The sequence below is a fragment of the Stegostoma tigrinum genome, chromosome 15 (assembly GCF_030684315.1).
Source record: "Stegostoma tigrinum isolate sSteTig4 chromosome 15, sSteTig4.hap1, whole genome shotgun sequence".
Classification (NCBI taxonomy): Eukaryota; Metazoa; Chordata; class Chondrichthyes; order Orectolobiformes; family Stegostomatidae; genus Stegostoma; species Stegostoma tigrinum.
This window is the reverse complement of record NC_081368.1, coordinates 10,218,915-10,243,866: the sequence shown is the minus strand read 5'-3', so window position 1 is coordinate 10,243,866 and position 24,952 is coordinate 10,218,915. Positions and strand designations below refer to the sequence as shown.

At 42.7% G+C, this 24,952-nt stretch overlaps 1 protein-coding gene across 6 annotated transcripts in view; it reads right to left on the bottom strand.

Annotated features, from left to right (window-relative positions):
* Window positions 1-24,952, bottom strand: part of aff2 (AF4/FMR2 family, member 2) — a 538,364-nt gene that overhangs the window by 30,956 nt on the left and 482,456 nt on the right. For 4 of the 6 annotated variants that reach the window (XM_059651333.1, XM_059651335.1, XM_059651329.1 and 1 more), the window contains 5 exons: window positions 13,683-13,845; window positions 10,098-11,084; window positions 7,341-7,468; window positions 5,580-5,796; window positions 1,102-1,229 (listed from right to left, as the gene is read on the bottom strand). In XM_059651333.1, the coding sequence (XP_059507316.1) occupies window positions 1,102-1,229; window positions 5,580-5,796; window positions 7,341-7,468; window positions 10,098-11,084; window positions 13,683-13,845 (1,623 nt within the window). The remainder of the gene's footprint in view (window positions 1-1,101; window positions 1,230-5,579; window positions 5,797-7,340; window positions 7,469-10,097; window positions 11,085-13,682; window positions 13,846-24,952) is intronic. The other 2 variants (XM_059651330.1, XM_059651331.1) reach the window with 2 other exon arrangements.

The following is a 24,952-nucleotide window of genomic DNA, read 5'->3' as shown; positions in this document are numbered from 1 at the left end:
TCTGTCTAGCCTACATGTGACTCCAGACTCTTAGCAACACAGCTAACTCTTATTTTCCCTCTGAAATGATGCTAAAAGTTACTGAGTCATACTAAAGTAAAACAGTTATGGTTCATGAAACTGGATCTACACAATTACATCAGAGCAATTAGGGACAGGCAACGAATGGTGCACTGACACCCACATCCCACAAAGAATAATCATCATTGGCATGACTATAGGCTCCACTTTATTAATATGTGCATCAGCATTATCAATATATATGTATCACTATCAAAATAATGCATCATTGCTATTAGCATGTACCCAAATATTATTGCTATATGTGCCATTATTATTGAGGTCATCCAGTCTTTAAAAGCCAAACAACACTCCTAATCTCCCTATGTTTCCCTTGCAAAACAGCTAGTCTCCAACTGTGGCTGTAAATAGGCAGACGGAAGGACCAACTCGGACTGAACTGAAAAAAAACCTTGCATCTGTTGCAGCCTTGAGCTCCAAAACATGTTAGTTTTGGCAAGTACTGTACTGATACCACTTCATCAAGATGGAAATAACACTCAGTATCCCACTGCTTTCAATAAGCACTGTTCCTTCAGTAGGCTCCTGCTACTCTCTTGAACACAGTGTTATGGGCTCAGATTAACTCCAGTTACAGGAGAAATTAATGACCCTAAGTGAACTTATCTAAAGGGAAGGACCTAGGATGGAATTGATGAAGTGAATTTAAACAATGGCTTAAATCATTATCAGATCCATACATTTCAAGGCAGAGAAAGCTATGCATAAAAGATCACTGATCAAAACTTGAACTGTATCCAGTTTTGGCTGAAGGAAAGATTAAAACCTGTCCCATTAGTTTAGAAATACAGGCCGCTGCACAAAACATCTTCATGCCGTTTTTCCAAGATTTCTGTAACCCTTCTGTGAAAGAGACAACAGATGAAGGAACAGGAGTTCCCCACCACTCTTCTGCTTAAATTGGCTTGAGGCTATGACATAATTTAGAGGTAAGACTCCAGTTAACTGACGAAGTTTAACAGGAGAGTTAATGTTTCAGAGTTATGTGTTAACAATAAAGTGACATGAGTCAAAACGTACGTGTCATCAAAAGTTAGTTTCGGTCTTCTTGATTCTGAATGGCCGTTGGATACTAACGTCCAGGGGTCCATTTGCAACTGGCCATTTTCATGGCTAATGTTAGATGGGTTTGGATGTGAATCAACCTCCTGCAATAAAGAGTTGGTTGTTAGTGTAAGAGGCATGAAATCCCTTTCAACAACAAGCTCAGGTCTCGTGATATCTGTACCTGTCTGTTACCATCCTCCGGGAGAGAGTGATATTTTCACTGATACCAATATTATTACTGCTGCTCATGATTAAACAGAGGGATCAGACAAAGATAAACAGAAACTTCTGGAAATTTGGACAGGTCTGGCAGCAGTGTGAAGTGAGAAACAGAGTTAACATTCCAAATTGAAAGTGATGCTTCCTCTTTGGAAATTGAATCTTAACTTTCCCTATGGATGGCGCTGCCAGATCTGCTGAGTTGCTCCAGTGCATTCTACTTGTATTTCAGATCTCCAGCATCCACCAGATTTTGCTTCTCGTTTTAGGAAGGACAAATTACTGACTCACTTGCTCAATGTCTGACTGTTGAATGGAGGAAATATCACTCATCACTCTGTCTAGGGGCTGTGGCATTAAGAACCCGATCATGTGACACAACAATGTCCTGATGAAGGGTGTAAACCCGAAATGTAGAATTTCCTGCCCCTCTGATGCTGCCTGACCTACTGCTGGGTACCTCCCGCTCCACACTGTATTGACAATGATGACGTCATTGGCCAGTTTGAACAGGCAAACAGCTCTCCCTAACCTTTTGCCTAGAGAATGGACACCTCCATTCTAAAGCTCCTGCTGTTTCAGGCTGCCGACTCCTGATCCTTCTTGGAACTTAACACCAATTCCTATCCTAATTGAGTCCACGTCACCCAATGGGCTGTCACATTTATTGATCAGTTGCGGTAAGTAACTCGCTCCCAAAGAAAATTTCAGTTTGTCATCAAGTATCGAGCATTCATCGGATCAATACAATGTGAAGCAGTGAAAACACAAGGGAGTGACAGAAGTGAGGAAGGGCTGGATAGCTCATTGAGTTCAGACAGATCTTTATTTGTAAGTGTTACTCATATAATCCTATGAATGATCATGGTGGGAAATGGTCTATTTGTTTCGGAATTAGAGAGGGTAAAATTTAACTCTGGTGGGGACTCAAAGCCTGATGGTGGTGAGCCGCAGTGGGGAAGTATTACGTCAAAATGTTGTGTGTAGATCATGGCCTTTCTTCTTCTGTGGCTTCAGAGAACCAGGGTAGGCAGAATATTTAGCAGTGTATCTAAGACAGCACTGTATCTGGCCTGAGAGTTCAAAGACATCACGCTGTATGTAAGCCACAGTTAAACAAGAGATAACAAGGTGTAGAGCTGGATGAACACAGCAGGGCAAGTAGCATCATAGGCGCAGGAGAGCTGACATTTCAGGCCTCGACCCTTCATCAGAAAACAATTAACCAAGTATGGACAATATTCAATAGGTACAATACAATATAGGTCAAAAAGGGTATTACAAGGTAAGTGAAGGTTTCTGCACTGGAAAACTTGCCCCCAGAGGGCAGGAAAAACTTCAAGCACCCTAGGAATTATATAGTACAGTAGGATACGTAGCTAACAGGATCTTGATTCATTTCCTCTCTCTTCCTGCCAACCTGTCAAAGATATTAGCTTCTGTATTAGAATTATGAAACAATATTGTGTAGACACAGATTAAAATATTCCACTGATGTAGATTTAGTACAACTTTCTGTTTTTGTTTAGTCATTCAGTGTCAGTAGCTGAATTGAAAAAGGCAAAAATGGTGGAATTTGCATGGCTGCAAGTGAAGAGGAGAGCGGGATATAATTTAACAGCTCTTTGAAAGAGGGAGTACAGGCTCGAGAGACTGAATCCAACCATCACTAATGGCATTACTATTGTTGAATCTCCCACGATGAACATTCTGGGGATCACCGTTGATGAGAAACTGCCTAGACATATAAATACAGTGGCTACACGAGCAGGTCAGAGGTTGGGAATTCTGCAGTAAGTGAACTCCTGACTCCTGAAGGCCTGTCAGCCATTGACAAGGCACAAGTCAGGAGTGTAATAGAACTTTTCTCCACTTGCCTTGAAGGTGCAGCTCCAACAACACTCAAGAAGGATAAAGCAGTCCACTTGACTTTTATCCCATCAAAACAGATCTCACTAAATGCTGGCTCAGCCAGTGATACCCACACCTGTATGATATATAATTGTCTGGTGTTTCCTTCTATTTAGCTCTGAAGGAGACTGCACAGAGTGCGATCTGTGCTGTATCCCTCAAATCAAGGTCAGTCACACAATTGATCACTTAAATTATACAAATGCTCACTAAAATTGATAGTTATTAAAATGATGTATGAGTTTCAAGCAATGTCAGCAAATAACAGAAGCACGTTTTCACAACACACCTCTTGAACAGTTGGGGACAGCACTGAAGGGAGCACGTTTCAGTAAAAAAAAGATAACGCTGCAGTGTAATTTTCCCAATTAGCATTGTCCTTTGAGTGCAGGGCTCTGTTGGGATTTGAAGGTTCACTGAATCAACCTTTAAAAGCACATTATACAAGCAGTAAAAGTCATTTCATCTTTGGAAGTTCTTCTTCAGTTTAGTGGTGACTTGGACCCATTTATTGCAAATGAAAACAATCAATGATTCCATTAAAATTGTGAAGGTTGGACTTTCAGGTGTGCGTTTGTTCACTGGAATCCCACCATATTATTTTTACATCCATGAACAAACAAATGTTCCTTTGCCAATATTTTCTTTTGCAATTCTAAATATTTTCACCAGAAAATATCACCCTGCAGCAAAAAAAAGCAGCAAAATTAAATTACCACAAATAAAATCCCAACAAAATTTTTAGGAAATGTTGAAAAAAAGAGCATTATACCATCTGAAAATGAACAGCCTTATCTCATCTGTGAAGAGACTGAGCAGGCCAGGGCTATTATGATAATAGCTGAGACTTAACTGAGCTGTTACTATAGCAACAGAATCAATTCAGGTTATGTCCAAGATGCTAGCAGAAACTGTGTAGTGCAGCCTTACTAATAGTGATATGTATGAATAGTTCAAAGGTATAATCTTAATATGAAGGATTCTGTGTGAAGGTGCCACACAATTTACCAGAAACATAGCTACATTCTCTTTAATCAAATCAGGCTGTGCTTCATGTTAGGCTTTCAAACAGGAAACAGCACCATCATCCCTTTTTATTTTAAGCGTTTCAGCATGAATTTATTCAATGCATAAAAAACATTTATTCCACTTGGTTACGAGTGTGTTAAGCCAACTACTGGGAGCTGGCCATTTAACAAAATAACACTTGAGTTTTACAGAATCTAAAATGAGAAAAAAAAACACAGATGGTTTTAGCTCTGGGCACTCTACTGTTAAATCTTATGCAATGAATTTCTGCATTTATATAGCACCTTTCAGAACAGCACTTTGAAGCTAATGAAGTACATTCGAGCGGAGTCACTATTCTGATACAGTAATTGTGCCAATTTGCTCAGGGCAAGGCCCTCAGATAGCAATGTGATAATGATATGATAACATGATTGTCAGTGATGCTGGTTGAAGGAAGATTATTGGTCAGAAGACTGGGGAATAATTCTCATCTACTTTTTCAGAATAATGGTGTAGAAGCATTTATATCCATCCAAGACGACTAACAGAGCCTTGATTTTATTCTTGGTATTATCACTGGACTGATAATCAAGAGACCCACCAAATATTCTCGGGAGCTGGATTCAAATCCTGCCATGGTAGACTATGGACTTTAAATTCCATAACAAAAAAATCTGGAATTAAGAGTCTAATGATAACAGCGACTCCACTGAGAATTGTCAGAAAAAAAAACATCTGGCTCACTAATATCCTTTAGGGAAGGAAACTGCCATCCTTACCTGGTCTGGCCCTCATGTGACTCCAGACCCACAGCAATGCGGTTGACTCTTAACTGCCCTCTGGGAAATTAGAGATGGGCAATAAATGCTGCCTGGTCAGCGACGCCCTCATCCCATGAATGAATTTAAAAAGAATGCTGACATTATATCATTATGGTGTGATCTTTCAGCTAGTAGATGAAGCACTATTGTATTTAAAATCAGAGAAATGTTCTAATTTAAAAATAAAAAAAACCCAATAAGCTATAGATGCTGGAAATCAGAAGTAAAATCAGGAATCGCTGGAAAAACATCTCATTCAAAAAGAAAGCGACACCTCTGACAGGACAGGACTCTCTCAATAGTGCACTGGGAGCATACATTCAGGTCCCTGGGGTGAGACCCGAGGCAGTCCCCTTCAGACACAGAAATAAGGAAGGGCTGGCTCACAGGGAACATGACCCTGCAGTTTTTTCTTCACACATGGATTTGCTCTGTATTTTCCACCACTGCTCATCACCAGGTAAGAAAGAATTAAGAGCAGTAACTCACGATGGGGTTTTTTACATAGGAAGAGGACTTGCTGTCAGCTTTCCGGTGCTTGTATTGTGCGGATGACTGTGAGGAACCGGCTGATGCAGTGCTGCCGTTGTTTTCCTGGCTCAGGGGGTTACTCTCGCTGTTCCATCGCTTGGGTTCGGGCTCATCTGGCAAGGGTGACAGTGGAGGCGGGAACTTCCTCTCCCTCTTTGTTAACTGCTTCGATAGCCTACAGAGAAGGAAGACCGAATATTTGAGGGTCCGATAAATATTGGGATAAGTTGTACAAACACAGAATGGTTCATTAGTTCATCAAGAGAAAGAATGAATGTTTGAGATGGGATGAGTTATATAAACACAGGATGTTTCATTAACACAAAGAGCCACTAGGCCATCAAGTGAATCCTTTTCCATCTTCTAGGCTCATCTCATCAATTCACTCCCTGTATCTTTTATTGTTCTTCCTGGAGGCAAGGTACTTGTTACAACATTGATTTTGTACAGCCAATATTGAGAGCAATCTTTGCAAATGGAAAGAACCTCAAAAATAATTCAGTCCTCAAATACTTCCCAATTACACTAATGCAGTTGTAAATGAAAGCAAAATACTGTAGATGCTGGAAATCTAAAATATAAAAAACAATAGGACTCTGAAGAAGTCACATGCAACTCTTCAATGTTAACTGCAATTCCCAATCATAAAAAGAAACTTAGAGAGTAGAAGCAGGAGGAGACCATTCAGCCCTTCAAGCCTGCTCTAAAATTCAATGTGTTCATGGCTGAGACCCAACTCAGTCACTGCTCTCAGTTTCTACCCATAACGTTTGATCACTTCAGCCTCAAGAATCACATCCAACGTTATGAAAATGTTCAATGTTTTGACCTCAGCCACGTTGAGGCATAGCAAACTACATACTCAACACTATCTGGATGAAAAAATTTCTCCTCATCTCAGTCCCAATTGGCCTACACTCTACCCTTAGACAAGTGTCCCCTAGGCTCAGGACACCCCAGTCATTGGGAACAGATGTACTCAGATTTGTCATATTTTCAGGACACTTTCTGCTCCTTATTTAAACTAGTTTATTCCCTAATCAACCTGGTTCAGAGATGTTGTTACACACTTCTGCAGCAGATAGGACTTGAACCTGAGTCTCCTGGACCAGGGAAAGGGGCATTACCACTGTGCCACAAAAGGGCCCCTAATGGCAGAAATGTGAATCATTGTCAGCAGGATTTGAATCTACGAGGAGGTAACCCTAATGGATTTCTAATCCATCGTCTTGGCCCCTCGTGCACAACTGCATTCCCTGTTTTCAGTTCATTCAGACATAGATTGCTGATGATTTTCATTAATATTTGTCATGAATATTTGAAATTTTCAATACATTCCTCAATTTACTATGATTGCTACAAAATCCGATTGAAATATCAAAGTTTTCTCCTGTTCCTCACCTCTCTGTGGCAGCAAATCTCACATTTTCATCACTGCTGGGATAGAGGTTTCTCCTGATTCCTGATTGGGTTGATTAATGATTATGGTTATATTCATAAACCCTAATCCGGCCCAAAGACAAACGTCTGTGTCGACATTCTCAAGCCTTTGCATTACTTCAAAGATCTTTACTATCTCTTAAGTATTTTATCAAATTAGATATTATTTAAAATGGGAAAACAGAAACAAATTTCCAGAGAGTAAAATCCCCTTTACAAGTTACAATGTTAAATTTATTGAAATGAAAGTCAGATGTGATAAAGTCGGAAGGTACTTACTCTTTGCTGCTCAGAATCTTGTGACTGGAAGGAACAGGGCAACTGACGGGTACGAGTGTCGGGGCAGTTATCTCCCTTTCTACACGCTGTTTCTTGCTATCGCAGAGAGCCTCTGTATTTTCCACCTGCTAAAGAAAGGCAGTCATTGATTGTGAACGACAGTGAATACAATGTGCAGAGAAATCAGTAGGCGATATGTCCTGTGTTATCGTGCTGCAAAGGACCATGGAAATGTTTCTCATGGATCCAATGAGTAGTGAAAACTGCACAGTGCATTTTATTAACTTTAGGCCACCATAACCACATGTGCCGGCACAGAAAGTCTTATAGCAAGGCATCATAAAGGATTCTGTTCTGAGGAAGGCCACCAGTCCCGAAATGTTAACTCTGACTTTTGCTTCACAAATGCTGCCAGACCTGCCGGGCCTTTCCAGAAACTTCTGTTTTTGTTCCTGATTTACAGCTTCGCATTTCTTTTGGCTTTATAAAGGATTCATGTTTGACAGATCACGCGGTTCTAATTCTCTATTCGTAGAGTTCCTACAGTGTGGAAGCAGGCCACTCGGCCCGTCAATTCCACACCGACCCTCTGAAGGGCATCACACCCAGACCCCCTATCCTCCTTGTCCTTGTCACCCTGCATTTCCCATAGGTAATCCACCTAGCCTGCGCACCCCTGGACACTGTGGGCAATTTAGCATGGCCAATCCACCGAGCCTGCACATCTTTGGACTGTGGGAGGAAACAGGAGCGCCTGGAGGAAACCTACACAGATACAAGTAGAACATGGAAACTCCACACAGACAGTCGCCTGTGGGCTGGAATCGAACCCGGGTGAGGCAGCATGCCATGGAGCCACCATGCTACACTTGTTTGGTGGGAACCACCGATTACAAGAAATAAGTTTGGATTTTCTGGATACAGCAGGCAGACCAGGTTGGGGAATAAGTCTTGAAACCAACGCAAGGCCTTTCATTAATGGACACCCGGAATTTAATCATCACTTTAAACATTTCATAGGAATTTAACAAGTTTGGGCAAGAGCTGCCTACTGGCTGAATTGATACCTCTTTCTACCTCAGGAAACTCACATTGCCTAGTGTTCTCTGTAGCTTGCTTCAAATTATCTTGCTTGCTCATTGGCCATAATCTTTCCAATTTCTTCTCTTAAAGGTCTCTTTGATAGCCTTTCTAAAGGTATATAATTGAAGAGTTACAGGGGTACAGGGACCAAGACAAACTGGGCAGAAGAAACAGCCCCTACACCAACCTGCTGTGTTCATCCAGCTCTAAAGCCTTCCTGCTCCTATGATGCTGCTTGGCCTGCTGTGTTCATTTAACTCCACACCTTGTTGGCTCACCCACTGTTGGGTCTCATTTACATTAGACTGTCAAACTGCAAATACTTCCTGCATTGTCACTGGTGAAGAGGCCATGAATTAATGGTCTAATAAAGGAAGACAATGGTGAGTGGAAAAAGTCTTCAGGTCTCCTGAGGAGGCAGGAAGAATAGAATTCACACACAGAAGTTTTCTTTTTAGGGAGTCCACCTATTTGGAAATATGAAATAAGTTTGGGCTTTCTGAACACCAGACCAGGCAGACCAGGTTTGGGAGTAAGTCTTGAAACTGATGTAAGGCCTTTCTCTAATAGACACCCAAAACTTAAATGTCGTATAAAATGTCTTAAAAGAATTTAACAAGTTTGGACAGGAACTGCCTCGTGAAAAAAAAACTCAATTATTTCCACTAAAATAGTGGAAACCTAAATTAGGAGGAAGCTGCTTCTGGGAGACAGAGAAAAAATATATACTTTTCCATTTCATTTTCCTGACTGGAAAAATCTCATTTCCACTGCTGAGAACAGACTGGCTGAGATTATTTATGATTATTTAATAACTGCTCACTCGCCGCTGGAGAGAAACTGGAAGAAGCCATTCGGCCATTTCATCTGGTGCTGTCACTCAATGGGTGATCTGCTTCTCAATTCTTTGCTCTGTATCCTTTCTAACTTCTGTCTCTCCAGCCATCACAGGCAAGGCCAGCATGAAGGGCCATTGAGAAGGTTGTGGGGAGCTGTTTTCTTGAATACAAGTTGAGTGGCCAGTTGGGCCATTTCAGTGAAATTGTTGAGGGCTTGGAGTCACATGTGGACCTTAGTGGATGGGGAAAGCAGGTTGCTGTCTCTAACGGACATTAGTGGATCGGACGGGCTGTTAACACACAGGTGAATGAAGTACAGGAGTCGGCCCTTCCAGGCTGCTTGCCATTCCAAATGTTTCTTCATCTCTGCTTTTAACAGGTGAGCCCTTATTTTTAAACTATGACCCCCTAGTTCTCACTATTACTGATTCTTTCTTCAAAACAAAAAGCTCCAGGTGTTATTTTGTTCAGTCAATTTAAGTTCCCCGGATGCGATGTTAAGATTCAAATGCGTGGACTTTTCAAATTTCAATTCTAATGCTGTTTTTGCTTCTGAACACCTCCCATGCAGCGGTAACCCTATAGCTCTTACTCTGTCTAAACGCCCTATGATCGATATGTCCTTGTATGTTATGGTCTGCCTCTACTGCTCGCAAAACAAAACTTTTCACTGCACTTAGGAACATGTGACAACAATAAATCAAATCATGTCTTCCAGATAATTACACCAGGTCTCTGATTACTGGTCCATTAACATACTCATTACCTCTACAGTGTTTGAGAATTTTCACTGTCAAATTTCCTTGCGTCTGCCCTCCTGAGAAAGGTCACTTACCTTATGTTTCCGTTTAGTTTTGATGGTGTTTTTGTCCGTCACTGCTGTCGGGGACTGATAGCTGCATTTACTGTTGGACTCTCTGACCTCAGGCTTCACTGGGGTTGACTCTGCTGGAGTCTGTCCAGGAATCCTGGACAATAGGCTGAGATCAAACTTCACCCAAAGTGATTTAATTTCCTCGTAATCTCTCAGGGGCGAAAGAAGTTCATTTTGCGGTAGTGGAAGCGGTGAGAATGCGGGCTCCTCTAAGTCAGTAGTAGGTGCATCAGCGGGAATGCTGCTCGGACAGTTATTGGTGCTCCCGCAATCTTTAGGTTGGAGTGAGTTTGTCGTGATGGTAGACCCTGCTGGGATTTTCACTGGCATGTGTTCTTCTTGATCTGTGTGGGAATCCGACGAGTCTGTTTCCACAAACTCTCTCGATTTAGGCACAATCTTACCAGGCACTCTGTGCTTTTTCCTGTCAACAGCAGGCACTGTGCTGGTTCTTGGCTCTTTCCTGGGTCCCGTTTTGTTAATGGCCGCTCTCGGCTTTGCTTTGGGTTGTTCAGCTGTAGCTCCTCGGCTGTCTCTTTCTTTGGGAGTACTGCTGGGGTTATTTGGCTTGGCCCAGCTCTGTTCCTCCAAGCTGGGAGTGCATTCCACTCTCCTGGGCTGCTTCTTACCAGTGGTCTTCCTTGGAGGAGCTGGCTCATTGGGTACAGGGGACTTTTGCTTCACACTTTTCCCTTCAGGAGTTTTCTGTGCAGTCCTTGGTTTAGCTTTCTCCCTGATGGGACTGAGTAAGACCCTATCTTTGGAATCTGGCTGAGTCTGTGATATGGTCTGCTTCCCTTTGATCTCTTTGTCATTCTGTTGGTTGCTTTGAGGTTCAGAATCACCAAGTCCATCACAATCGGTTTGGTTGCTGACAATGGTCTTGTTGTGCGAATGGACTTTGAGCCACTTGTCCAATTGCCATTTATTGGTCGATGGTGGTTCAGGCTGGAGAAGCAAGAGGAAATGTTACTTCATCACATTCTGACAACACATAGTGTCAATAGTCATGACTTCCTGATTCAGAACTTCTAAGTTGGAGGAAAAACTCACCTTTTCATAGAGCAGATATCAGGCAGTCACTCAACCATTTCCCAAAGGGTTATACCTACCTTCCTGATCCCAACACAGTTGGTTATAAAACTGCCCAATCACCCTCATGTGCTAAACTGGGATGTACCCGCTAATCTATACCTTAGTCAGGTGCTTAAGTTGGATGGACAGCTGGTTTGCAATGCAGGGTGACCCCAATAGCAAGGGTTCAATTCCCACACCAGCTGAGATTACCATGAAGAACATGCTTTCTGAATCTCTCCCCATGCCTGTGGCTTGGTGACTCTCAGGCTTAAACACCACCAGTCATCTGTCTCTCTAATGAGAGCAGTCCCATAGTCCTGTAAGACAGTGGAGACTTTACCTTTATTTTAACTGTCCCCTCAAATAATTTTCCCTGTTCAGGAAATTATCTTGTTCCAGGTCACCACTTCAACAACACCTCCACCCCAACCTCAAGTTCACCTGGGCCATCTCCAACACATCCCTCACCTTCCTGGATCACTCAGTCTCCGTCTCAGGCAAGCAGCTTGTAACTGATGTCCATTTCAAGCCCACCGACTCCCACAGCTACCTAGAATATACCTCCTCCCACCCACCCTCCTGCAAAAATTCCATCCCCTATTCCCAATTCCTCCGCCTCCGCCACATCTGCTCCCACGATGAGGCATTCCACTCCCGCACATCCCAGATGTCCGCATTCTTCAAGGACCGCAAATTTCCCCTGCAGTGGTCGAGAACGCCCTTGACCGCAGCTCCCGCATTTCCTGCAGCACATCCCTCACACCCTGCCCCCGCCACAACCGCCCAAAGAGGATCCCCCTCGTCCTCACACACCACCCCACCAACCTCCGGATACAACGCATCATCCTCCGACACTTCCGCCATCTACAATCCGACCCCACCACCCAAGACATTTTTCCATACTCACCCTTGTCTGCTTTCCAGAGAGACCACTCTCTCCGTGACTCCTTTGTTCGCTCCACACTGCCCTCCAACCCCACCACACCCGGCACCTTCCCCTGCAACCGCAGGAAGTACTACACTTGCCCCCACACCTCCTCCCTCCCCCCCATCCCAGGCCCCAAGATGACTTTCCATATTAAGCAGAGGTTCACCTGCACATCCGCCAATGTGGTATACTGTATCCATTGTACCCAGTGTGGCTTCCTCTACATTGGGGAAACCAAGCGGAGGCTTGGAGGCCACTTTGCAGAACACCTCAGGTCGGTTCGCAATAAACAAATGCACCTCCCAGTCGCGAACCATTTCAACTCCCCCTCCCATTCTTTAGATGACATGTCCATCATGGGCCTCCTGCAGTGCCACAATGATGCCACCCGAAGGTTGCAGGAACAGCAACTCATATTCCACTTGGGAACCCTGCAGCCCAATGGTATCAATGTGGACTTCACCAGCTTCAAAATCTCCCCTTCCCCTACCGCATCCCAAAACCAGCCCAGCCTGTCGCTGCCTCCCTAACCTGTTCTTCCTCTCACCCATCCCTTCCTCCCACCCCAAGATGCACTTTCATTTCCCACCTACTAACCTCATCCCACCTCCTTGACCTGTCCGTCTTCCCTGGACTGACCTATTCCCTCCCTACCTCCCCACCTATACTGTCCTCTCCACCTATCTTCTTTTCTCTCCATCTTCGGTCTGCCTCCCCCTCTCTCCCTATTTATTCCAGAACCCTCACCCCATCCCCGTCTCTGATGAAGGGTCTAGGCCTGAAACGTCAGCTTTTGTGCTCCTGAGATGCTGCTTGGCCTGCTGTGTTCATCCAGCTCCACATTTTATTATCTTGTTCCAGGTCCCCTGGTGGCACTCAAATCTAACCCTTCAAACTCAGAGCTTTCAAGGCATTTCCACGCATGAGGTATTGTCTGTGTTAACGGGAATCAAGTGTCTATCTGAATAGTCTTTAAAACACGATCTCTCTTGAGATGTGGGCACTGCTGACAAGACCGGAATTCATCTTTCCACATCTAATTGGACTCCTGAACAAGGTGATCAACCTTTTTCTCGAACTGTTGCTGTCCATCAGCTGAAGGGTCACCCACAGTGCAGTTAGGAAGGGATTTCCAGGATTTTGACAAAGCCACAGTGAAAGGATGGTTATGTGTGACCTGGAACAGAACTCTGTGGCCTCATACCACTGCTGCTCTTAACTATCATCAATGGAAGAGGCAATGAAAACAAAACAAAAAACAGGGCGCATTTATTTCCATATGAAGCTGTCTAATTAGATGGGAGAGTTATCAGACTGGTGAATGGATTCTCCAGCCTCAAATAACATTGATCTTGCTAATGTTGATCTCATTCAGCGCACACCCTGTGCAATGTAGCCTCTATGCTTCTGTCCAAGTCTTTTTGATCTGTACATCCTGTGCTTACTATGATTGGCCTGTACCACTCATAAACAAAACTTTTCACTGTATTTCGGCACACAAGACTATAAATCAATCAATCAATCACCAATCAGTTGTGTACCTCTGGTGTGGCACTGCGGGAGTGTTCGTTGCACTCACTGTCACTGGAGCTGCTTTCGCTGTCTGAGTCAGATTCCGAGCTGCTCCCAGACTCACTGGAGCTGCTGCATCCACCGCTGGAATGGCCAGATCCTGAAACATGGGAATTCTGCAAAGTGATGCTGCTAAAAGTAAAAAAAAATGAGTGTTAGCGCAGCCATTTCTGAAACTGAGCAAGATCTGTGTCTGATGATCCTGCCAATAGGATGCCTGTGGAAAAATTGGGTCAATTGAAAGCTATGGACATGATTGTGTGTAGCATCAGGGGTACGGAACATGGGTGAACATTTGTTTGATGTTAGGGGTGAAGGATGATGGGATAAATGGTCAGAAGAGACCACTTTGGAACACCAACTCATCAGCATTTGAGAAAGCTTTGCATCCTCCAATCAGATGTCCTCACACTAACATCACCGATTCCCTTTAAACATACTGCAGCTGTGATGAGATTATTATAGAAACATATATATATATAAATATAGTCACTTTTTGAAGATTTTGAATTTTGGCCTCGTGGCTATGGTGTTGGTCTATTTTTATAAAGGGCTTTAAAACTAAGTAGGTTCATTTTACAGGAACTATGATGTTAACCTGGAATCCGTCTTCAGGAGTGTTAATGGAAATTTGTTTATGACAGAAGAGAGAAAATATGAAAGATACAAGTTGGTTTTGTTCAGAATAATCAAGAATTGATTTTAGCTTAGAAAAACCCAGAGGCTGGAAAGCTTTTGGGAAGACTAGACTGAAGTCAGATACAAGCACAGCCTATCCTAGAAAAAGGAGAGTTGTTAAGGAAACAAATTACATCAGCAGAAGAGTTCAGATACTGTAACATGCAAACCAGGAGCGTTTGGTGAGAAACCTTTATTATTGGTTATTCAAAGCTGAGGAAATCTAAGATCTCAATTGTGTGAGTTTTTTAAGCAAATTGCATGGTTACAGGGATAGAGTAAGGGGGTGGGTTTGGGTGGGGTATTCTTTGGAGGGTCAGTGTGACCTGACAGGCTGAATGGACATGGGGATTCCATGAAAAGGCATTGCATGAGACTGGAGCTAAGAAGAGGCAGTTCAGTGAAACCCGTACATTTGATAGGGGAGGGAAATTTCTCTAATTATTTATCCAATAACTGTAAAATGATGATGTGGATTTACTAAGTTTTTATTTTGGCATCTATTTTGAACCTATTCAAACTGTGCTATATTTCATTTATTTTGTTTTTTATTTTCTTTGTGCAATGAACTTCTATCTTATTGTTAAAATCAAACTCACAGTCTCGTGTGCTTATGTTTCAGTGAAGATTCCCCACATTAAATTAAAACAAAAATGATCTATCAAGCCATATTTCATTTTGGGACCAACAGAGAAAACACTGGACAAGCTCAGCAGGTCTGTCAGCATCAGTGGAGACAGAAACAGAGTTAATGTTTTGAGTCTGACATTTCTGTTCATTGCTGAAGAACCACCAAACTGGACTTAGGATATTAACCTTGTTTCTCTCTCCACAGATGCTGTCAGACATGCAGAGTTTCTCTAGCAATCTTTGTGTTTCACTTGTCTAGAATCTGCATTATTTTGCTGATATTTGGATGTTTCGTTTTGAGATCCAGCTTGTCCAGCAGTAACATCAGCTGGGATCATAACACAAACCTGAAATAATTTCACAGAAGCCAGTCACCAAGGCACCCTTTATTTACTTATGGAGAGTCCTTGACACTGATCCAGCTCCCTCAGAGCCAGCTCACAGACATTCCTGCTTATATCTTTCTTTTATTTAACCTATTTATCCTAATCACCTTGTTCAGTGGTGCCATTTTACATCTCTAAAGCAGGTGGAACTTGAACCCACATCTCATGGTCCAGGGGTAGGGACACGCCAACACTGCACCACAAGATGGCATTCCTGTTTATATTTGTCAGCAAGGGCTCCCTGATTGGACCAGGATAACAGCCCCTTCAGGGAACTCAGATTCTATGAGATCCAGGGATAACACAGTGTGAAGCTGGATAAACACAGCAGGCCAAGCAGCATCATAGGAGCAGGCAAGTTTGACATTTCGGGTCGAGACCCTTCTTCAGAAATGGGGGTGGGAAAGGGGATTCTGAAATAAATAGGGGGACGGGGAAGGCAGATATAAATTGGATAAAGGAGAAGATAGGGTGAGAGGAGATGGTCAGGTCAAAGAGGCGGGGTTAGAGCCAGTGAAGGTGAATGTAGGTGGGGAGTCAGAGAGGGGATAGGTTGGTCCAGGGAGGATGGACAGGTCAAGGAGGCAGGATGAGGGTAGGAGATCTCGTGGGTAGGAGATGCGGGTGGGGCTTGAGGTTGGAGGAATGGTTAGGGAGGCAGGGACTAGCTGGGCTGGTTTTGGGATGTGTTTGGGGAAAGGGAGATTTTGAAGCTTGTGAAATCCACATTGATATCCTTGGGCTGCAGTGTTCCCAAGCGAAATATGAGATGCTGTTCCTGCACCTTTCGAGTGACGTCATTGTGGCAGTGCAGGAGGCCCAGGATGGACATGTTGTCCGAGGGGGCGGGCGGGGGGGGGGGGGGGGTTGGGTAGTTGAAATGGTTTGTAACTGGGAGGTGTAGTTGTTTGTTGTGAACTTCTATGAGATCCACTTGGCTGACCATGTTAAAATAACAACGTAAAATACTTAGACAATCACGATAAACAGAATGAAATTCTGTCTGTTTTTGGCCTTTTGACTTTATTCAAAATTTTATTGTTTTACATAACACCAGCAAAGAAATGTGAAGCTTAGCCTCTATTGGTGCTCAAATTTCATTATGGCTTTGGTGCTGTCTAGAAAGGCAACATTTCAACATTTCATCTTTAAGTATCAGTTGAGCTCTCTTCACTTAAGTAGTTTAATGATACTTTTCTGGAAATGCCATGGACTGTTCACTCCTTACTTCAATTACTGACACTCTCTTATCCAAACCATTCAGAAAGAGTACACATTTTTATTTTCGGTAATATCTACCGAAAAAGATAGACTGGACTGAACCAGCACAAAAACTGAGGGACACGGGGTGGGAATTTACACATCAGTTTTACTTTTTGTATTGCTTCATGGCATGCATGCATCACCAATAAGGGTGGCTTTTATTCCTGACTCCCATTATGCCTTTGAGAAGGGGGTGGGTGCGTCTTCTGCATGAATACAATGCAATAGCTTTTGAGGCTATTTCAGGTGGCAGTACTTAATCAGTCTGCCATGGCTACGCATGTTCATACAGACCAGATTAGGTGAGGACAACAGATTTCCATCCCGAAAGAATGTTCATAAAGCCAATAGGTTTTTCATGACATCCTTGTTATTTCACCATTACTGATATTAGTTCTTTCTTTTATTGCAAATTTGATGAAATGCATTTTATTGAAATTAATTCTCCACCTTCTATACTGGCATTTGAACTTATGGTATCCTCATCATTAGTCCATACTGCTGAGGATTTGATTTGATTTATTATTGTCATATGTACCTAGGTAGACTGAAAAGTTTTTGTGTGCAGTACAGGCAGATCATACGATACAAAGCGCACGGGTTATAGTACAGAGTGAGGAATACAATGTTATGGCTGGAGTGAAGGTGCACAAAGAGCAAGTCAGCATGAAATTTCAAATTTTGGAGGTCCATTCAAAAGTTTAAAAGCAGCAGGGAAAAAGCTGTTCTTGAACCTGTTGGTGCGTGTGTTTAACCTTTTGTATCTCCTGCTTGAAGGAAGAGGTTAGGGTGGAAAGGTGGCAAGATTGAGGAACTTGAGAGCTTGGTCAAAAAGCAAAAAAGAGCAAAGGTGAGATTCAGGAAACTGAAGACAGACAGAGCACTTGAAGAATACAAAAATAGCAGGAAAGAACTCAAGCAAGGAATTACAAGGGCTAAAAGGGCCACAAAATGTCTTTGGCAAACAGGATTAAAGAAAATCCCAATGCGTTTTATCCATAAGGAGCAAGAGGGTAGTGAGGAAAAGGATAGTGCCACTCAAGGGCAAAGGAGGGAATTTATGTGTGGAGTTAGGGGAAGTCATGAGGTCCTTAATGAATATTCTACATTGGTGATCACAATGGAGAATGGCATGGTGAATGGTTAGCGTCAGGAGAGTTGTATTGTTACTCTAGGACTTGTCAATATAAAAATGAGGGAGGTATTCGGTGTTTGAAAAGCATTAAAGTAGACAAGACCCCAGCACCTGATGGGACCTATCCCAGAGGGAGGCAGGTGTGGAAATTGCAGGGGCCTTGTCCAAAATCTTTGTGTCCTCTTTGGTCACAGAAGAGGGGACCCAGAGGGTAGGAAAATAGACAACATTGTTTAAAAAGGGCAATAGGATTAAAATCTGGGAAATTACCGGTCAAAGAACCTTACGTCAGCAGTCGGGAAATTATTAGGGAAATTTCTGTTTTTGTGTATTTCAGATCTCCAGCACCTGCAGTTCTCTGTTGCATTTCCCCAGAAAATTACCCTGATCTCTGGATTAATAGTCTAGCAATAATACCACTTGGCCATTGCCTCCCACTACACCCATTGAAATCTGAAATGATTTAGTGTAGATCTTTAAAATACATTTTCTATGATATGAAATTATATTGTCCAAAGGTGAAGAGCTGGACACTTTGATTAAAAACTCTTACCTCTGTGTTGAACCTATTTTGAGCTGTATTAATAAAACTACATCAAGTTATCATCCTGAAATATATTACAAATCACAACCTCATGGACAGAGAAGAACGCAGGAAGTGATTCTGGTTTGTTGCATCAACTGATTGTACTGTCTTGTGGAAGATTTTACTTTTGTGATTGTGCAAATAAATGTTAGCACAGAATTGAAGCCGAACACAAGCAATGCAATTTCAAGCGCATTCTTAGGCCAATTTTTCAATTGTGGCCAAAGTAGAAATGTTACCCCTATCATTTCCTGCTAGTGCTGTGTAGATCAGAGAGGCTGATAGTTTTCAAATGCTTCACGAGCTACAGAACTCACAGTCGTTCAGTCTGCTAACATCGTGGATCAGGAGCAATTATATGAAACAACAGAGACCAGTGAAATCAGGGTCAGTTATAATTACTGATTAGGCCCAAGACGTATTAAATTCTTGCCGATTTATTTTTAAGATTTTTATTCTATCTGGCATCAGTCCCTAGCCAGATGTGCAATGACCTCTGACTATTACACTCTCCAGCCCTAAGCAAATGTTTCTTCTGAACGGTTACGGTCACTGAGATGAGATTTTTTTTTCACCAGAGAAACCAAAAGGGGTGATCCATAACATCCATGTTTTCTGTGCAACCGCTCCAGCATAAGCATGCTGTTATTAAATGATCTTCAACACATCATTTACTATAATCGTGTGATAAATTGCCTTGAAGAATAATTTCTGCACTTTCAGAGATCATAATGTGCAATGACTTGCCTTAAAAATCATTAAACGTCTTAATATATTAAATTATTGCTTTCACACACTGTAATTGTGTAAAATCAACTGTTATGGCTATGCTATAATGTCATGATATTCCTCAGAGGGGTAAGATTCGTCAGCTAAATCAAACGTATCGTCGTGAAATTACGACCAATTAAATTTAGTGAAACCAATTAAAGTGGTCAGGATTTATTTGATCGATCACTCTGGTTTGAAATCATGCTAATTCACTTAAGACCTTTCTCCTTTCTCTGAGCTAGTGGTAGAACAAATCCATAATCACTGCACTCCACAGAAACCCAGCATTGTCACAGAGCCTGGATGCAAAACATTTGTCAAAATCATCGCTGGGTGGGCCACAGTGGGTGTGGGGGGCTGGTTGAAATCGTTTACTATGCAGGTTCTGAGGGTGTCTAGGATTAACGCTTGCATGCTCTGTTACTGGATCCTGTCACCTCACTCATTTTCAAACATATTACGCTGAGTCTGTGCTCAGAGATCTGCCAGAAATGAAAAGACATATGTTGTACTCATCTCTTGTTGTTCATGACTTCAGATCATCCCAAAATATTTCCCGGCCAATGAGGAAATTTCTTATTTGTTTGTGGGCATTCCTGGCTATAACAGTTTGTAGTGCCCATCCCTAATTGCCCCGGGGATGGTATGGGGGGAACTGCTTTCTTGAATCACTGCAGCCTTTGAGGTGTGGGGTTAGTCAGTGAGTTTAGGGAGGGGGCCCAGTGACAGTGAAGGAATGGTGTTATGTTTCCAACTCTGGATGGTGAATGGCTTCAAGGTACAGTTCCCATGCAGCTGCAGCCCAGGTCACAGATGTGGATCATGCTTCTCTTTAAGTGGGGGAGTCTTGGCGAGTGAATGCAGTGCATCTTGAAGATGGCACACATTGTTGACATTGTGAGCCAGTGGGGGAGAGATTCAAGTGGGCCACTTTGCCCTGGATGGTGTTAAGCTTCTTGGGTGTTGTTGGAGCTGCACTCATCCAGGCAATTGGGCAGTATTCCATTACGCTCCTAACTTATGCCTTGTGGATGGTGGGCAAGTGTTGGGGAGTCAGAATGCCAGTTTCTGGTTGCTGTATCCCTAGCCTCTGACCAGCTCTGGTAATTATATGGCTAGGCAAGTACAGGTTCTGGTCAATGGTGCTCCCAGGATGTTGCTAGTGGGGAATTCAGCAATTGTAATGTAAAGAGAATACACTCAGATTCTCACTCACTGGAGATGGTCATTCCAAGTACAAATATTTATAAACTGTTTTGCTATAAGAATATCTTCAGTCCACTTGCACATAGTAAATTTGCAGAGGTTTTTGACTGATTTTTTTTCAAGGGTGGCTTGCCTTTTCTTCCATTAAATAGTGCTGTGAAGCCTTTGATTTCATTTGAAGGGGCAAACAGAGCTTTGATTTAATGCCCCCAAATACTTTGTTGTCTTCCAGGGTCTAAAATGAACCTCACAACTGAGTGAAATAAATGAGATAACAAGGTGTAGAGCTGGAGGAACACAGCAAGCCAAACAGCTTCAGAGGAGCAGGAAGGCTGACATTTCGAGCCTAGCCCCTTCTTTTGATTGCTTGGCCTATTTCATGAGATTTGTTATATTTTTATGAAGGTACGTTGAAATTCTCTCACTGATACTGCCTTTGGTGAGCTTATAGAAAATTCTGTGCTTTGAATGCCTTTATAAACAGACCTGCATTTATATAGCCCCTTTAAGGATGCCAAAATGCTTTACAGCCAATCGGGCAATGTACAAAACATGGAAGAAAATTTTGCATACAGCAAGGTCCCACAAATAGCAATATCAGGTTTTTTTAGTTGTTGAGTGTTAGCAAGGACATTAGGGATAGCCCCGAAACATCAGCTTTCGTGCTCCTAAGATGCTGCTTGTCCTACTGTGTTCATCCAGCTCCACACTTTATTAGGGATATCTCCTCTGCTTTTCCTTGGAATAGTGCCATGGGATTTTTTATGTACAGCCAAGAAGCTGGACAGGGCCTTGGAGCGACAAGGGGCACAAACAGTTAGCCTTGGCATACAGCAAAGAGTTAGGAAGCCAAATGGAAGGCTGGCCTTCATTACAAGAGAATTGGAGTTCAAGGAGAGAATTTTTTTTCCACGGGACTCGGATAGGGCTATAGTAACACCACACCTGAAATAATGACCATGATTTTGTTGTTCATTTTAAAACAAGGATAGGCCTGTATTGGGGACAGCATAGCAAAGATTGATCCTTGGGAGGGTTGAGAGATGGTCAGTTAGCTCAGTTAGCTGGACAGTTGGTTTGCATTGAAAAGTGACTGCAACAATATAGGTTCAATGCCTGCCCTGGCTGAGGTTACTATGAGGGGCTGTCTCTCTGAGTCTTTCCCCTGTATGGGGACCATCGGGTTAAACCATCACCAGTCATCTCTCTTGAAAAAGTGAGGAACCCTATGGTCTGGTAGGACTATGCTGACCTTGCTTTAACCTTTTACTGCAATGAGGGAGTGAAGGACCATAGCTCAGCAACTTCCTCATTGCAGTAAAAGATTAAAGCAAGGTCAGCATAGTCCTACCAGACCATAGGGTTCCTCACTTTTTCAAGACAGACAACTGGTGGTAGTTCAACTATTTGTGCTATTTGAGCAATATGAGCATTATAACATATATGATTCAGACCTTATAATAAAAATTCTGTTTTGGTATTCTTACAGTCAAAATGAACAATCTCACACTTCCCCCACATTATACTTCATCTGGCACTGGCCTGCCCACCCACTTAACCTGACTCTATCACTTTGCATGCCTCTCACAGTTTACACTGCCACAAAACTTTGTTATCATTAGCAAATGTAGATACACTATTTTCTGTGTCTTTGTCTAAGTCATTAATATTGATTATAAATAGTTAAAGCCCCAGCATTGATCCTGGTGGCACTCAGTCTACCAACTTGATAATGCCCCTTTATATGGGTTCTCTACTTCCTGTCTGTAAATCAATGTTCTATCTATGCCAATACATCATCCATGACCAACTCTATGAATCCTTGTGTTGTCTATTAAGCTTCAGTGTGACACCGTATTGTGTGCCTTTTGGAAATCCAAGTGTACAACATTCCCCTGATCTACCCTTCTAGCTGTATCTTCAAAATACTCCAAAGGATTATTCAAGTAAGATTTCTCTTTTGTAAAAAGATGTTGGCATGTTCCAATCATACTATGATTTTCTCCAAGCATTGCTAAAAAGAATTCGTTAACAGATTCCACAACTCTGATGTCAGGCTCAAGGGCCTGTAATTCCCTGTATTCTCTCTTTTCCCCTTTCCCCAAGTGGTGCTACATTTCATAAGTTCCAATCTGCTGGCACCACTCCAGAAGCTAGGGAATTTTGCAAAAATCATAGCCAGTACATTCACTCTCTTGTGCATCCTGAGGATATCAGGTCCTGGGGATTTGTCAGATTTTAGTCCCTTGTGCTTCGCCTGTATCTTTTTTTTTCTGCTGATATTAATTACTTGCCTCACTCATATTAGACTTTGGTTATTCTCTATTTCTGATATTTAAAATGTGTTGACTACTGTGAAGACTGACACAAAGGGTGGAATCACAGAGGACCTGAAAACCTGAATCTTTCATGCATTGGTGTCAAGGTGGGCTTCTTGTGAGTGACAATTTGCCAGTTAAGAGGGATTATGGCTTGGTTTATTAATGCCACAACCTAACTTATTAGTACACAGCTTGCCATCGTACCAAATGTGCTGAACAAACTAGATATTGAGAACTCTCAACATGGACGTCCAAGTAGCTACCTGGTTACTTCAGCTCACCACTTGCTTGAAAGGCCTTCCATGTTGGATACCAGACACCAACATCTCCATACACCCTCTGTGGTACCAGTCATGTGTGCTCTACCTCTGTGGACATTGGCATCCAACATGTACTAGCCTCTAACAGCCCTCATGGCACATCTCCGATCCACTCATGGTATGCTTTTACACTTCTAAGCAGTACCTCAAACTGCATTGGCAACTAATGCTACGGCACGGACACTGCCCATTGAGGGACATAGACCCAACACACAGAGTTGACCAGGTTGCACGTCTGGTCTGTTTGCTTGCACTCATAGAGCTCACCGACTCTGAGCCTATCTGGATGCTCACAGTTTCTCTGCCTTGCCTTAGCCTTTTGTGGTTCACCCCACTCAACCAGAGCAGCTATGTTCCAATTACTTCTGCATTGCCTTGCTGTTCAGTAAAGACACAAAGGCAGGACGCTTACCTTGGTTGTCAGCAGGCCTCAGTCAAATCAAGGAAGGTAACTTTGCCTGAGTGAGTGAAGGGCAGCCTCCCAGGCCGAACCAGGGGCTGGGAGACAGTTGGTCAGTCAGTTGGTGGGAGCGGTTAGAGCCATAATTCTTTACACATGAAGAGTCTAATGTCAGGTAGCACCCCCCAACCACCACCACACCTTTCCCACCCTGCCTTGACACTTTCTGCCCTTTTGTGGGCTATTTTCCTCTAGGAATGACAGAGAGGTGGGTATGGAGGGAAATAAATGTAGGTGGCACAGCTGTTATTTCTGGCATCCTGAGTGAATGAGAAGGAAGCACAGGAGGTTCACAGGTTAATGCTGTTGGCGGTTGGACTGGGTGAGAATGAATGGGGTAGATGTTGGTGAGAGCGATAGAGCATGAAATGTGTTGGAAGGTAGGTGCGGCAACAGACACACAGTGAGTAACAGATGTCAGAGAGAAGATGGTGGTAAGGGAATCAAGGAGGTTTCTGACCTTCCTCCAAATGTCTGGCTGCATTGAGCTGGGTGTTAACCTTGGGCAGGCAGGTCTGGGGTCATTCATTCTTCCTCAGACAAGGGGAGATCCTATTTGTATTCCGCCCTGTCCAGCAGGACCTCCAGGTCTCTGACCAGAAAGAGGGATGTTAATTTATCCTCTTCTGTCACAGCTCCAGACTTACAGTGCTTGCCCAGGTGCATAGCAGGTATTTATCGATGGCATTAACACCAGGGAGGCCTGTCAATTCCAGGATACCTGGTGAGTGGAAAGTTGATCCAGGAAAAACGTGTGGTAAGATGGGGCTAGAGGTGGATGATAGGGGAGTCACTTGGGTGGGGAAGATAGTTAATAAGGCAAGTTTGGTAACATTAAAACATGCTAGATACCATGGCAAACCAAAATGCTCCAAAAAAAACTTAGTGCAACTCAAAATTCATTACAAAAATAACCCTAGGATGTTGTTCACTGTCTCTGTTATTTCCCCATTTCCCCTCATAATCTCTCTTGCCTCCATTTCTAAGGGGCCCATACTTATGTTAATATGTGTTTCCTACTGATATTCTTACAAAAGCTCTGATTTTATACTCCTGGTTAGTTTACTCCATATTCTTGTATTTCCCTTTGTATCATATTTTTGATCAGCAATTTATAAAACACATCCAATCCCCAGACTTACCTTGTGTATGTGACATTACAAGCCTCTTTTGATCAAACAGTCATTAACTTCCTTAGAAAGCTGCATACGGATTTTCTGTTTGAGTTTTTATCCTTCAGTGGGATTTATTTTTATTGAACATTTCCAGAAATGTTTCCCACTGTTCACATACTGCCATACCATTACCCAATCAACATTAGCCATTTCATCCTCTAAACGTCAATGTAATTGGCTTTGTTTAGGGTTAACATTCTTGTTTATGACTGAAGCATATTGCTTTCTTATTTAATGTGCAATTCTATTACATTATGATCACTAGTACCTATCAGATCTCTTACTCTGTCATTATTATTTAACTCTGT